Source organism: Penicillium canescens (assembly GCF_028828765.1).
Source record: "Penicillium canescens strain IBT 15451 chromosome Unknown utg000004l_segment0_segment0, whole genome shotgun sequence".
Lineage (NCBI taxonomy): Eukaryota > Fungi > Ascomycota > Eurotiomycetes > Eurotiales > Aspergillaceae > Penicillium > Penicillium canescens.
In genome coordinates this window covers 2,855,696-2,869,516 of record NW_026703966.1, presented here as the reverse complement: position 1 = coordinate 2,869,516, position 13,821 = coordinate 2,855,696, and the positions used below count along the sequence as shown (strand labels likewise).

Sequence of the window (13,821 nt, the reverse complement as noted above, 5' to 3'; positions counted from 1 at the left end):
AACCTGATATCATTCTCGACAGACTTCAAACCAACAAACCAGCAATGGAGTCCCAACCTACAGCCAAGGCGCTGCATAGTGAGTCTCACGTCTATTGAGTTCCACGCTTTTACAACCCGAAATCCCTCAGCGCTTTGCTCGTTACCTGCTAACACCAGATACCCGGCAGATCGCATCAACACCGATATCTCGCAACTACTGCAGCGATTCGAAAATATCATGGCCACAGCGACTGTGAGTTCGAGCGCATTACCTCTTATGACTCTATTATTACTCGGTAGCAATATACTGACAGTCCATACCAGGTCGACAATCCAAGCTACACCTCTACAGCAGTAGAAACATACCAGCTAGACGTGGAATCAACTGCACTGGTGAGTCAATGCAATACAACCAAAACGCCTCACTGTCCCTTCAAATCTACGCCCTGAAGAATTGACCACGTCTTGACATCGGCCCAATATGGATGAAGCTAATACCATTAGATCCGCGCCGCAGAAGATCTCCTCGGCCTAACCCGAACAATGAAAGAGACCTGGCTCTTTGGAAAACTGGATACACTGGGCGAAGACGAGCGCGACGTCGAGCGGAGGGAGAAGCTGGAGCAGGATGCGCAGGCTGTGCAGAAGGCTATTGAGGGTGGATTGTTGATGCCGTCTGTGGAGAAGTGATGGACTTGCATCTGTACAAATTTGCATGGGCTACTTGAAGCTCTCTGGCGTTTGAATCCTACTGGGTATCTTACTGGGTATGTCGTCTCTGGCGTTTCGTTGGTGTGGTGGTTTGTTATTGATACCGCTTGATCAATCTGTTTGTTTTTTCCTCGGTTGGAGTAGACAGTTCTGTTTGTACATGTTGTGTTCCAAGATCTAGGTATGGATTATATTACAATAACCAATTGCCCCTATATTCCTGGTCCTATATAACGATCCCCCAAAGCGCAAGTCTACATGCGGGGCGATAAGCCCGATAAACAATTTCTCCCCGAACGCGACTCGCACTCCCCACCACTTCACAACCTCCAACACGTGAAGACAACCTCCAATTCCCACAATTTCGGTCCTATCTCACACACCAATCAAAACCAAACAATCAATCCAAATATGCCACACCCGAATCCCCTAACCTTAATAGTGGCAACAACCCCAATCCCAATCCGTCACGCAACAGAAGAAACAACAACGCGCCTAGGAATCGGGCTCAAGGGAACCCTCCCATGGCCACGCATAAAAACAGACATGTCATTCTTCGCGCGTGTGACCTCACGCCCGCCCAGCCCGGGCAAAACAAACGCCATCATCATGGGTCGCAAGACATACGATTCCGTGCCTGCCTCATTGCGCCCGCTTGCTAAGCGGATTAGTGTTGTTGTTACGCGTGATACGAGTGGATCTGTTAAGGAGGGGGTTATGAGGGAATTAGTGGGGAGGAGGGAGAGGATTGCTGCTAAGGCTGCTGAGGCTGTGAAGAAGGATGGTGGGGAGAAGGCGGTTGAGCCGATGACGGATGTTATTGTCGTGCCTAGTCTGGAACAAGCGTTGGAGAGGCTCGATTCCGAGTATGGAGAGAAGGGGGTTCTGGGGAAGGTTTTTGTCATTGGGGGTGCGGAGATTTACAATGCTGCGATTGGATTGCAGGCAGGGTCTGCCTTGAAGGGGAGGCCTGTGAGGGTTGTTATGACGAATGTTGTGCGAAAGGGTGTTGATGGGTCTGTTGGGTCTTTTGAATGTGATACGTTTTTTCCGCTTGATGGGCTTGATGCGGAGAATGGGTGGCGGACTGCTAAATCTGCGGAGGTTTCTGAGTGGGTTGGGGAGGAGGTTGATGGGTTGTGGAAGAGCGAGGGGGATGTTGAGGTCCAGATGGTTGGGTTTGAGAAGGTCTAGGTACCTAGCTCTGACTTAGGCTTTGTGATCATAAGAATGGATTCGATGTGCGATATGATATGTTCGATGGTGATTTGGTCTTCAGTTAGACCTACATACAACAGTACTATGCACATGGTAATGAGAGACAATGCAGAATCAAACGCGCAGAATATAGGCATGAAATGAGAGGATATGCAAGGCTATGCAAATCGAGTGAATCAGAATGCCTCGAAAAGAAAACGCCTATGAATGCAAAAAAAAGGAAGCCACCGATGGTAGATAAGATAAATAGCAAGGATTAGTCACTATTTTCCTTCATGAATTTGACAAATGCTTTCTTGTGCACTAGGCCAGCATATTTGCCGCCCTGCGTAACGCAGAGATATCGGAGACCAAGCTTGGCAAAGCATTGGTAGACCAAATCAATGGGAGAATGGACATCGAGAGCGATCGGAGCCTAAATTGTAGCTTGTTAGAAATAACGTCAAGGTCAGAGGGATTTCCAAACTAACTGGGTCAATATATCGAGTGAAATCAACCTGATTAGCATCCTCGTTCTCACTATCATAGATAACCGTAGATGCATCCATGGCCATCAGACAGATTGTGTTGTCTTCTTCGTCGCCAAGGGTATCTAGTGCATACTCGAGATCCGGTGCCGGGATCAGGCCTGTAAGGACACCGTCACGCAGGATCGGGAGTCCGCTATCCAGTTCACCAGCCATGAGTAGATGCTCCAGCTTTGAACGGAGCTGTGGGGCCGATAGGAATGGTGATTCGGAGATATCAATGACTCGATTCTTCCGCACTGGTCGGACAATATCTCCCAGCTCGGCATCGGTTGTTGGTTGGAGCTTGCTGTCGAGGAATGGGTACGAGTTCATATCAGTCAAGAGGTCCTGTTTGGTCAGTATGAGCATGAGATTGGGGGCTCGAAGGTAACAACTTACATAAATGCTGCGAGGTTCAATAGCATCTGCCGTCCACTTGGCACAGAGAACTGCCAGAGAGAAAGGAAGAACATGGTTGAGACTTCCCGTCAGTTCAAATAGGATGACAGCAAGCGTAACTGACAACCGTGTCACGCCGCACATAGTTGCACCTGCGGCAACCAGAGCGTAGACGCCTGGAGTCACACAGGACTCTATCCCAGGGACAGCAGGGCAAGAGTCGAATAAGAAGAAGGTGGGATGCATAAGAGCCCAGTATTGAATCAAGTGCCCGACGATTCGTCCCATCAGGCCACCGACCACCATGGACGGGACGTAAATGCCTGCAGGAACCTTGATGCCGAACGTGATGATAGTCAGAACACTTTTGATAACGAATGCCACCATGAGATACTGGACGATTTCGAGAATGCCTTCTTCGCGGGGACAAAGCCCGGTGCTCTCTACGTCTGACTCGCATGGACTCGCTAACTCGAATAGTAACTCGGTCACAGGAAGCTTGGTGTATCGGTTCCAGAAGCTGACGAGACCTGTTATCAGCGCAACCAGGAAGACTTCCAGCATTGGCCACCGCTTGATGGCTGGGATACGTCGGAATGATCGTGCCCACAAGCTCGAGGCTTTGATGAAAAGGGCACCAGCTGCGCCTCCCATTACACCGAGGAGGATAAAGACGAAGATCTCGAAGATCTCCCAGTCAGACAAGTACCGGACCTCGAAGAGTACGACCTTGCCAGTTCCATAGGGGTTGAGGAACTTGAGAGATAGCGTTGCCGCAATGCAGCAGAAGAACGTCCGGAAGAGGGTCTTTGGTGGGAAGTAGTAGCTGACTTCTTCCAAACTGAACAGAACACCGCCAATGGGAGCACCAAAAGCAACAGCAACGCCACTAGCGGCACTGGCACTCAAGACCTCGCGTCGCTTACCATCATTCTGGTTGTATTTGGCGAACAGGCGACAGCAGATGTTACCAACACACGTGGCAATGTGAACGTATGGACCTTCCTTGCCTAGACTCAAACCAGACGAAACACTGAAGATCAGACCAATGGTCTTGACGACCAATGTCTTCAATCCCATATATCCATGAAGAACAAAGCCACTGTTTATGACCTTAACTTCGGCAACTCCACTGCCAGCAGCAGAGTAATAAATCATAGCCGGACGCGGTGGGTGATTCGGAAAGCTCCCATGCGGCGGCGGACTGGTCTCTGGCTCTGAGAGGGGTGATGCCAAAGCTTCGAGTCCATTTCCGGATTTCGTACCGTGGGAGTCGGCCCCCAAGTTCTCATCAAGCGTAGCAAGAGAAATAGAAGAAGGAACAACGGTCTTTGTAAGCAAAGTCAAAGCGCATGAAATGAGAGCCAAAGCCACAACCCATACTACAAACATGAAGAAGTCAATCCATATGTTGTCGGTGTTGGATGGCCGGAAGATGCTCGACCAGGACCGCCATCCATCACAGATAGCCAAACCCTCGCAGCAGCCTCGTCGACTCCTAAATAAGCGGGTTGTGCAGAAGCCTTCCTTCAAATCATAGACTGCACCCTCGGTAATGTCGACGAAGTAGGCGATGGCAGCTGTAATGCAACCAATCAGAGCAACCAAGATCCATCCTTGCGCACCATCAAAAGCTGCCAGAAGTCGGCCGCGGATGTCTTTCCGTTGACGGAGTAGGCGAAGACGGGCTCCATCGGCAATACTGTCGTGCACCCAGTCGGTAGAAGTAAACTGATCATACCAGGTACGCTCATCCAGAAACGACGAGGCAGTGAGGTTATCCTTGGTGGACGCAGGAAGACTAGCGGGTCTGCTCTCGTCATCAATACTCCCTCGACGACTCAACCGCTTGCCGACGGAGTTAGCCCTGCTGTGATTCCGTGTTCGACGCAAGCTCCCAGCTGCCAGAAGGTGCCGCAATGATTCCGTCCCCAAGACCGACGCCCCGGAAGTGCTGGTGTACGATCGCCGCGGAGCCCGTCTGACCGACCCCTGGCTAGCACCCAGGAGGCTTGTAGTTTCTGTGACCTCCAGTGGGGCATCGAGAGATTGGTAGCCTGTATGTGGCTCGGCGAGGTAGCTTTGAGATCGTCTGTAGGCCGTCGGGGATGGCGGTGCTGTTCGAGCGGTATGTGTGTTTTCGGAGTCCTCTTGCTCGCGCGAGGCAGAGCTGACTTTGGGAAGGGACCGGGGCATGTCGTGAAGCCTTTATGCTTCAGTTATGGGCAGTGGGGCTGCCACTTGTCAGTTTTGGCTGCGGCTGGACTATGTCGGTTTCGTTCCACATGAAAGTTGTGTATGCAGTGAAACAGAGCTCACGCGAGCAAGGTTAGGGGCTTGACTGACCGAAACGCATATCTCCCTCTCTTCTGTGTCTCTGAGCCCAGTGGAAAGAAAAGGAAAGAAAAGAGAGATAGGAAGATAAGAAGAGCTAGAGAAGGTGAGGGAAAGCGGACCCCTTTGAACATCACAGGTGATCGACGCAATAGTGGACGCGTCAGGTGCAAGTGCAGTCTGACCCACAGCCACTGTATACACACTGCACATCTTTAATATATTCTGCATTCATTGTCCATCGTGTACTCATGATTTGATCCCTCGATTGGAGATATCAAAGTCATTCCGTCTCTCCCCGCGTTTACTGCCGATCATCCCCAAAACAAAGCGCCTTGAGCGGCGAATTCAGAGCTCTGAGTCAAGGGTGTGGAATGTATTGCCATGATTTGATGAGATGCAGCCATGCCATGTCTGGCAACCTTGTTCACCCGGGGCTCGGGGCTCAGGGTCCATGCATAGACACATAGCCAATCTAATATCTAGCAATATGCTCAGGTGGGCTTGGGGTGTACACCCCATGTCTTAGTCACTGTCATCTGGACTCGACTCTCGACCTGGCGTCTATTATAGCGCTAAGAACTCATGGTCACTGGACTATGCTAACAATCTCGAAATCTCGGTATTATCTTGCTACCTTGGGGCATGCCCGGCCGAAACGGATCCTCAATGCACCAATCCGATCGCCGTTCAATGCTGATCTCTTGGCATGCTTCATAACTGTGTGAGGGACCAGCGTCAATATGATCCGGGAAACATTCTTGTCGGAGAGTAGTGGTGCTGTTTCGGGTCTTTGTATACTCCGAGATAGATATCAGGTCTAGCGGGGGACAGATGAAAAACCTCCTTGGTTAAGCTTTCGGTTCTCTTTAAGTAACATTAGTGCATCGTTCTTCGGCATATTCCGACAGGGATTGTTCCTACTTGCTGTGTTGATCGATGAAGCAGTTGTTAGTAGTAGGCTTGTTTCGATAGTCTCATGTATACAGTTAGTCATTCGTGTCTCAAGAATATATTTTGGTGAAATACTCAGCTACTCAGCTATCTTAGTTCTGGTGTTGGGTGTTGTGCGGGGTGGAAATTGGGCCGAACTTATGCAAACAAATTGCCAGAATAAACAATTGGTGGATAAATTTCAGATGAACTATGGAAGATAGAATATATAGATATCTACCTGATCAGATGTTGCGATGTTGTCTGCAAACGAAGCTCCACTGATTTCCCTTTCGTCCACGGAGCAAATCCCCCACTTCCCGATCTTGTCGCTTATAAGCCTTGTCTCCCATACACGTATCCTCCCAACTTCGACCATTTCGGCCTGACATTATTACAATATGGGTTCAGAAACTCAGGACAATATGTTCAAGCCATATGACCAGTTCATCCTCTTCGGAGACTCCATCACGCAGATGGCCTGCAACCAAGAACTAGGCTTCGCTTTTCACGCCGCACTCCAAGAATGTGAGTGTCCCCTACAGCCATATTACACGGTGCAATGCTCATAAGCAATCAGCCTACAGTCGGAGACTAGACGTGGTCAACCGCGGTCTCGCGTAAGAAACTCCAACATACAACACCAGCCGAGACTGAATCCAATACTAAAAAACCAACAGCGGATATACCACCGCACATGCCGTCAAAGTCTTTGAGAAATTCTTCCCCAGCCTAGAAACAGCCACCGTGCGCTTCATGGTGAGCACCCATGATCAGTCCTATTCACAATCCCAACACCAACTTACCAATTGCACAATCGGATAGACCGTTTTCTTCGGCGCCAACGATGCATGTGTCCCAGGCCACAGCCAGCATGTGCCTGTGGAGACATACAAGGAGAATCTGAAAACTATTATCCAGCACCCAGCAACCCGCACACAGAACCCGCGCATCATCTTGATCAGCCCGCCGCCCATCAATGAGTATCAGCTGGAGAGCTTTGATGCTGCAAAAGAGACTCCGCACCCGAGCAGGACGGCTAGTGGGACCAGGCAGTATGCTGACGCTGCGCGGGAAGTTGGTGCTTTACTCAATGTCCCTGTGGCGGATCTTTGGACTGCATTTATGAAATCTGCCGGGTGGGAAGAGGGACAGCCTTTGGCTGGGTCTCGCGATGCTCCAAATTCTGAAACACTTTCGGGTCTTCTTACTGATGGTGCGTGGAGATATATTCCGAGTGGTTTCTGCTCGTGCTAACTTGGATAGGATTGCATTTGACTCCTGCTGGTTATCGTATTGTTTATGATGAAGTCATGAAGGTGATTGAGGCTAATTGGCCAGATCAGTTGCCGGATAACCTTCCGATGGTGTTCCCGTCGTGGGTTGATGCACCGAAATAAGGCAATTGGGGGAAGTAGATTGTGAATTTGTTAATTCTAGAGATCAAATATTCTGTGAATACATAGCTTGTTGGATTTAAGTGAAATAGAAGTATGAACTATGAAGTAGAAGTATACAGCCGTTAGTGGAGTAAGCGGTCTAGCCCCTCTCCGCAGTCCACGTTCCTCTCCAACTTTGGTCGTCATTTCCCTATTTGCACTTCAACTACAACTTCGATCTTGCTTCAACATAGAACCAGTCGTTGAATTACACGTTGACCTCAATCTCTTCGCCTGTACGCGTCTGATCCCGTGACTGGCGCACGCGTTCCTTCCCTACGTCACCCCGTATCCTTCAAGTCTCGACACTGTTGACGAACTTCCCGAGACTGTCTTCCGGCATCGTTAAGCTCTCCCATCGGTACTATCTCATCGACACTTATAAGGCCGCATCTCTTGATCGGGTTTAACGTCTGTTCTTCACAGACAGGGTGGACGGCCGGTGGGCCGTCTCACAAATAGTGGCAGGAGGGAGGAGAGAGGATAGGAGTTGAATCGAAACTGCCAGACTTGAATTGAAGGCACGTGCCTTGATATCCTCAGATACGACCCCGATAGCCTTTCCTCCTCCGAACTTCTTCTTCTCATCACCCTACCCCACAGGCGATGGATGCCCAGTATCCTTTCGCCTCCCGGGACGATATTTGGCGCGTCTTTGAAGAGCTAAAGGATCTTCAAATCTCTCATATTGCGCAAGGCGAACGACTCGCTCAGTTGGAGCGCCGGCGAGACGAGGATGCACGTATGAGAAGCCCCTGGGGTCCGACGTCGCCTTTTCCGAGCTCGGTAGGCACAGCAGCTCCAGGTAACAACCCATTCAAGGCTCACTCCAGTCCACCACTTACCAATCCTCCTCTACAGACTCTGCCTTTCACTCTCCCCCCGACGCATTCAAAGGGTTTGACCAAGCTCACCACTCCGCCATGCCTACCTCGGCGGTGGCCTTCGACGTGGAGGAGGAGCCTCGGCGTGGCACCTCTCGTGCTAACAGCGTTCGCTTCGATGAGAGCGCCATTCACGGGTATGGCCAGGCTAATCGCTCCAGCAATGAATTGCCTCCCCGGACTGGCAGTGGTCTAAGCAGCCATCCACTTCTCGAGCGGACAGCTTCTCACCAGTCCGACGGTGGTCACTCTCACCATTCTGCGCGGACTAACAGCCTGCGTCTGAACACTGGCCGTCTGGGCGGATTTACCTCTCTCGATTCCCCGTTGATTCCCCCGCCTGGACTCTTCTTGCTTGGTCCTGTGCCTTCTATCATTCGCTGCTGGATAAGTGACGACTTCACTAATGCCTCTTTGCTTTACGCCGCAGTTTGCTCTGGCTCTTACGTCTCATACTTGAGCTTTGCATTGATCCGCAACCTTGGGATGGAGGATATGATCACTCACGAGGAAGATGTTTCGTTGATCAAGCTCCCGGTTTACCTCCCCGAGGCCCTCATCCATCAAGCTTCCTCGCGCCCCGGTACTCCTATTCACCAGGTCCCTGCTGTGACTGTCCGTTTCGTCGTTCGCCAGGTTGAACCCATCGACGACACCATTCAGATCATCATTGGAAGTGACGTGTTGCGCGCCCACAATGCCGATATCCGGTTCTCACTTGACAAGTTGATTATGGTGGATGATGACCGCAACCGCGTTTCTGTCCCCCTCGTGCGTCCCGAGAAGGACTCCGTCTTCAAAACTCTGTGCACTTCTCCCAGTACCTGCACCCAGGATCAGCTAGGAAGCCACACTAATGGACATGCCGCTCCCGGTGTCATTCGCCCCCCTCCTGGCCTTCCCCAAATTCCAGCCTCCGCTTCTTTCTCTGCTAGACTACCAGTCAGCGAAGATGGCGATGCTCAGAAGTCACGGATCCAGGGTGAATACGGCGACGAGTCCACTCAGGCCGGAGCACGCGGGACTGCAGCCAGCACCCAGACTCCCGCAGCCCCCAGGACGGATAACATGCCCCCCTGGACTTCCTGGAGACGCGAGACAAAGAAGGCATCCAAGGTGCCTGATAAGCGTGAGATGAAAGTCTTCCGAACAGTCAAATCCAACGTCCGCGCACACCCCTCCGCCCCTAGCAGCACTACAGGCGAAATTACCGAAAGGCCGCAGGCCCACGTCGCTAACCAGTCCACCTCCTCCGACAAAGATGCCCTCAACCCAGTTGGGGGTGCCTCGGCGTTTGGATGGCTCAACCCCACCCAGCGCGGCCCAGCCTAGATGAAACAAACTAGGATTCGATTAGCCTTTGGGGTCACACTTGGGTCTTGAATGATCCCGGTTTACGACTTGATCTAACGACAGAGTAATAAACACATTTCCCAGGATGCATGTTTTGGGAACAGCAACAGAAACGGACAGGACAGGAACAGGCGCTGGGGCTTTTACAGTGGATGGAATACAATGTCTTCAAAATGACAGCTTCAGCGCTGTGCGCCAAATTCGAGAACAAGGCATGGCGTGCAGGATTCAATAAGACAAAACCCCCCAAAACCAAAACAAATCAATCTACACGGTCCATGCCAAACCATCTTCTCCCTTCTCTCTTACTATCAACGTCCCGTAACAAATCCCCAGCCAACCACTCTCCAAATCTCATCTAAATCTTCGAAAAGGCCCCTAAAGCCCCCTTAGTCTCCTCCTTACTCTCCTTGACCAACCCACTAACAGCCCTAAACCCTTCGTGCCCAGCATCCCCAATAATCTCAAAGAGAACACTCTCACTACTAGTAACAATAGCACCCGCATCCCTCAGCCGCGCCAATGCAATCCCTCGCTCCTCGGCATTCATACTACTAACCCCATCAACAAGAATATAAACCCGATGCCCCCTTTCCAACAAATCAAGCGTCGTCTGCGTTACACAGATATGAGTCTCGATCCCGACGATCATCACATCCAGTGGCGGGGATCCAGATCCAGGCTGTGGGAGTAGGTTTGAGATTTCCGGTGTTATCATTGAGAAGAGCGTTTTGTCCACGTCTGCGCGAATGTGAGGGCCGTTTAGGTGGTCTTGAAGTTCTGCGACTGTGGTTCCAAGTTTGCCTCTGTTTTGGGTTGTTATGTAGACTGGGATTTGGAGGGTTGAGGCTGCTTTGAGCATTTTTTGGGTTGTTGAGATGCTGGTTTTGGGTTGTTTGGTTAGATGGTGGACTTGGATATTGGGGGTGGTGTCGGGTTGATTCGTACAGTTTGGGGAACTCGTAGATTCCGCGGAATTTCTCTTGGATGTCGCAGATGCTGTTGTTTTGAATTGGTTGTTAGTGGTGTTATTGGGTTATTTTTGGCTGGCTGGGATGGGCATACAATAGCGCGGGGTTGTCTGGGGATTGTGTTAGTTATATATCGGGGGTTAGAGTAGGGATACTCACGAATGCGCGATGCGCGCGAGATGGTAGCCATGTTGGCGGTATAATGGGAGGATTTGGAGGAAGAAGCGCGACAAGGGAGAAGTAGAGGTAGAAGTAGAGGTAGGAGTAAGAGGAGAGAGGGACGTCGGTGGTCGCCGCGGGGAATCGGGGAATCGGAGATGCGGGGAGCCGAGGGGAAGTCCCCGTCTACAACAAGTGAAGCATTGGCAGTGAGAATAGAAAATCAACTTTTGGTACATCATCTGGGTCTAGCTAACTATATCTACAACTTAACCTCCTGCACCTTAGCCCTGCCAACAAACCAGCTATCGTCGCCCTTCGCCACAGCAGTGCGGATAGCGTAGAGCTCGTCGAGGAAGGCGGGCACAAAGCTACCAGGACCACGGACATGCTCACTTGCTGCTGCATTCTCAGCCGCGATCTCGTACATGAGAATGCCGGATAGCACGGCGAGGAGTCTGTCCGAGCGGTGGGCAGTCAAGAAGCAGCCGGAGATCGTGCCGATGGCGCAACCAGTCTAGACATTCACGTTAGTTTTTATTGGAGAATAGTTAGGTGAGATACATACTCCTGTCACTTGGCCTAGGTATGGGTGGCCGTTTTCGACAGTAATCACTCGCTCGCCGTCGCTGAGGTAGTCAGTTGCTCCTGTCATGAGGACGACGTTTCCTGTGGTAAGTTAGAAAATAATAATTGGACTCAATGGCCGTGGACTTGACTTACGCTCTCTCCGAGCAAGGTCCCGAGCTAGGGTAGCCTTCTGCTTGCTGTCTAGAGTGCTTGGCCCGCTGTCGACACCACGCTGTTGGACAGCACTGCTACCCCAAACCTGGCGAATCTCTCCCTCGTTACCCTTGATCAAATCAAAGTAGCCACCAGCCATAAGTTGAGAAACCGCATTGCGGCGAATGTGGGTGGCAGCCGCGCCGACGGGGTCGTAGATAACCGGGTTCCCACGTTCATTGTATGCCTTGATGGCTTTGAGGTAGTTGGAGACACTCTCGCTAGTCAGAGTTCCCATGTTGATTAGGAGTGCACCGTCAAGTTTGCACAGGTCTGTGGCTTCGTCGCCGTATGGGGCCATGATTGGGGACGCACCACTGGATAGTATTAGCATTAGGAGACATGGTTTCAAGTTGGTAGGGTCGCTTACATGGAGAGAACAACGTTAGCCACGAAGTTAGCCACAACAATGTTGATCATGCTGTGCACTAGAGGGTGTACTTCGACCATCTTGCGGACTACTTGAGGCACTTCGGTCAACAGGGCCTCGACTTCGTTCGGACGAGGGGCAGTGGACGCCACGGCAAACCGGGGAGGGTTCTTGATGAGTTCGGCGAAGTGCTTGGCGGATGCTGTGGGGTCATCGGCCGCCATGATGGCGCTGACAATGGCTACTCCATCCAGTGCTTTTTTGGGTGACTGGGACTGGTAGATGACTCTCTGTACATTGGAGTGGTTGATGCCGCCAATCGAGACAGTGCCCACGGGGGAATCGCTGATGGCTTCCAGGATAGCCTGAGTGCCCGCAGTTCCAATGACTGACTTGGTATTGGTTTTACTGCGAGTTGTCAGTGATTATCCAGCCCAAATTCAGGCGGAGAGACGTACGTTGGAGTGGCAAACATAGTACCGATTCCGAGGTAGTCGGCACCATCTGCAATAGCCTTCTTGGCCTCCTCAATTGAAGAGGTACTAACTCCAATGATAGCATTCTCGGGAAGAAGTCTCCGCGCCTCCTCGTATTCTGCAGATATCTCGTCAATATATGCATCTGAAACGAAACTGTGGCGACTGACTCAAATCATCTTGACCGATATGCACACCCTCGGCCCCAATAGCGAGAGCGACATCGACTCGGTCATTAATCAAAAGCGGTACATTGTACTTCTTGGTGATCTGGTGAAGTTTCCGGGCAGTCTCCACCATGGCACCGGTGTCATTGGATTTGTCCCGGTATTGCACCACCGTCACGCCTGTGGGGGGTTAGTCGAGTAACTGGCCGAAGGTATTGAGAAAAACTGACCTCCTTGGAGAGCCTGGTCCACAACTGTACACAGGTCCCGGCCCTTGAGGATGGCCGGGGTGGAGTCTGTGACCAGGTATAGCGAGAGGTCGACCATGATGTCCGGACAAACGTAGAGGAATATGGGACTTGAGAAGAACTAAAAGGCAGCTTGAGACAGACTATACTTGTACAACACTTCTGGCCCTATTCATTGCAAGAGGAAGATTGCTGCCGGTTGTGTGCCCGCGGTGGGGTACAACTGTAAGGTTTGGACTGCGTCGAGGCAACGTCTACGAAGGTGCATGACAATGGCCATTGTTAATCTTCATTCTACTCACTACCGTATATACAAACTGCAAATGAAACAATCAAACGACTTCGGAGTCAACGGCATATATCGTCCCAACTCCGACTTTTGCCCGGCACGTGCCGGCTGACATAACCCTTATTTGTCAGTTTAAAATCCTTTTTGTTTCCCACCTTCTCTCTTCCACCCATCCATCTCTGAAGGCTTTGAACAACGAAGCCTGCATTTCTTTCGCGTGAACGTCTAGTTCTACGCTCTACACTTATTATTGGTTAGGCATCGCCAACATCAATTTCCGCCACACGCCAACGGGTCTCCGGCCTCGGTCTCGGATTCCCCAAAGAACTTCAGCTGTTCTCAGAAAGCCTCACATTGAGAAGTCGTCTGCGAACTTGTCTATGTATTCGTCCTCCGTCCAAAATTTCGAACATTACCTGCCGCCCAAGCTGCAATCGTTTCGCGCGTCGAAACCTTGCAGCATACACCTCAGATCTTGTGGTTGAACCAACATTGTGACCTCTTCCAAAGGCATCACAATCAAGACAACAAAATCGACACGCATGTCGTTTCATCAACAAAATTCCAAATCAAGATCTCTTCGCTTCCTTTCTCGCA

At 51.0% G+C, this 13,821-nt stretch overlaps 7 protein-coding genes across 7 annotated transcripts; 4 read left to right on the top strand and 3 right to left on the bottom strand.

Moving 5' to 3' along the window:
• Positions 1 to 44: 44 nt before the first annotated feature.
• Positions 45 to 671, top strand: N7446_006454 (RNA polymerase II mediator complex head subunit MED22; the record flags this gene model as incomplete). The annotated part of the gene is made up of 4 exons (XM_058515202.1): positions 45 to 78; positions 170 to 234; positions 306 to 374; positions 486 to 671. The coding sequence occupies 4 exons, from the start codon at positions 45 to 47 to the stop codon at positions 669 to 671; spliced, it is 354 nt and encodes a 117-aa protein (XP_058372380.1).
• Positions 672 to 950: 279 nt separating this feature from the next.
• N7446_006453 (dihydrofolate reductase) lies at positions 951 to 1,886 on the top strand (the record flags this gene model as incomplete). Its single annotated transcript, XM_058515201.1, has 1 exon — positions 951 to 1,886. The coding sequence occupies one exon, from the start codon at positions 951 to 953 to the stop codon at positions 1,884 to 1,886; it is 936 nt and encodes a 311-aa protein (XP_058372379.1).
• A 280-nt stretch (positions 1,887 to 2,166) lies between these two features.
• Positions 2,167 to 5,014, bottom strand: N7446_006452 (putative voltage-gated chloride channel (ClcA); the record flags this gene model as incomplete). The annotated part of the gene is made up of 3 exons (XM_058515200.1): positions 2,167 to 2,325; positions 2,381 to 2,767; positions 2,819 to 5,014. 3 exons carry the CDS (start codon positions 5,012 to 5,014, stop codon positions 2,167 to 2,169), a joined length of 2,742 nt encoding a protein of 913 aa, XP_058372378.1.
• Positions 5,015 to 6,486: 1,472 nt separating this feature from the next.
• On the top strand, positions 6,487 to 7,485 carry N7446_006451 (SGNH/GDSL hydrolase family protein; the record flags this gene model as incomplete). The annotated part of the gene is made up of 5 exons (XM_058515199.1): positions 6,487 to 6,613; positions 6,666 to 6,705; positions 6,766 to 6,844; positions 6,911 to 7,301; positions 7,352 to 7,485. 5 exons carry the CDS (start codon positions 6,487 to 6,489, stop codon positions 7,483 to 7,485), a joined length of 771 nt encoding a protein of 256 aa, XP_058372377.1.
• Positions 7,486 to 8,130: 645 nt separating this feature from the next.
• Positions 8,131 to 9,740, top strand: N7446_006450 (uncharacterized protein; the record flags this gene model as incomplete). The annotated part of the gene is made up of 2 exons (XM_058515198.1): positions 8,131 to 8,329; positions 8,386 to 9,740. 2 exons carry the CDS (start codon positions 8,131 to 8,133, stop codon positions 9,738 to 9,740), a joined length of 1,554 nt encoding a protein of 517 aa, XP_058372376.1.
• Positions 9,741 to 10,119: 379 nt separating this feature from the next.
• N7446_006449 (uncharacterized protein) lies at positions 10,120 to 10,922 on the bottom strand (the record flags this gene model as incomplete). The annotated part of the gene is made up of 4 exons (XM_058515197.1): positions 10,120 to 10,642; positions 10,710 to 10,760; positions 10,827 to 10,842; positions 10,892 to 10,922. 4 exons carry the CDS (start codon positions 10,920 to 10,922, stop codon positions 10,120 to 10,122), a joined length of 621 nt encoding a protein of 206 aa, XP_058372375.1.
• Positions 10,923 to 11,153: 231 nt separating this feature from the next.
• On the bottom strand, positions 11,154 to 13,014 carry N7446_006448 (bifunctional hydroxyethylthiazole kinase/thiamine-phosphate diphosphorylase; the record flags this gene model as incomplete). The annotated part of the gene is made up of 7 exons (XM_058515196.1): positions 11,154 to 11,408; positions 11,460 to 11,560; positions 11,615 to 11,991; positions 12,045 to 12,452; positions 12,503 to 12,638; positions 12,691 to 12,867; positions 12,918 to 13,014. 7 exons carry the CDS (start codon positions 13,012 to 13,014, stop codon positions 11,154 to 11,156), a joined length of 1,551 nt encoding a protein of 516 aa, XP_058372374.1.
• Between the last annotated feature and the right edge of the window lie 807 nt (positions 13,015 to 13,821).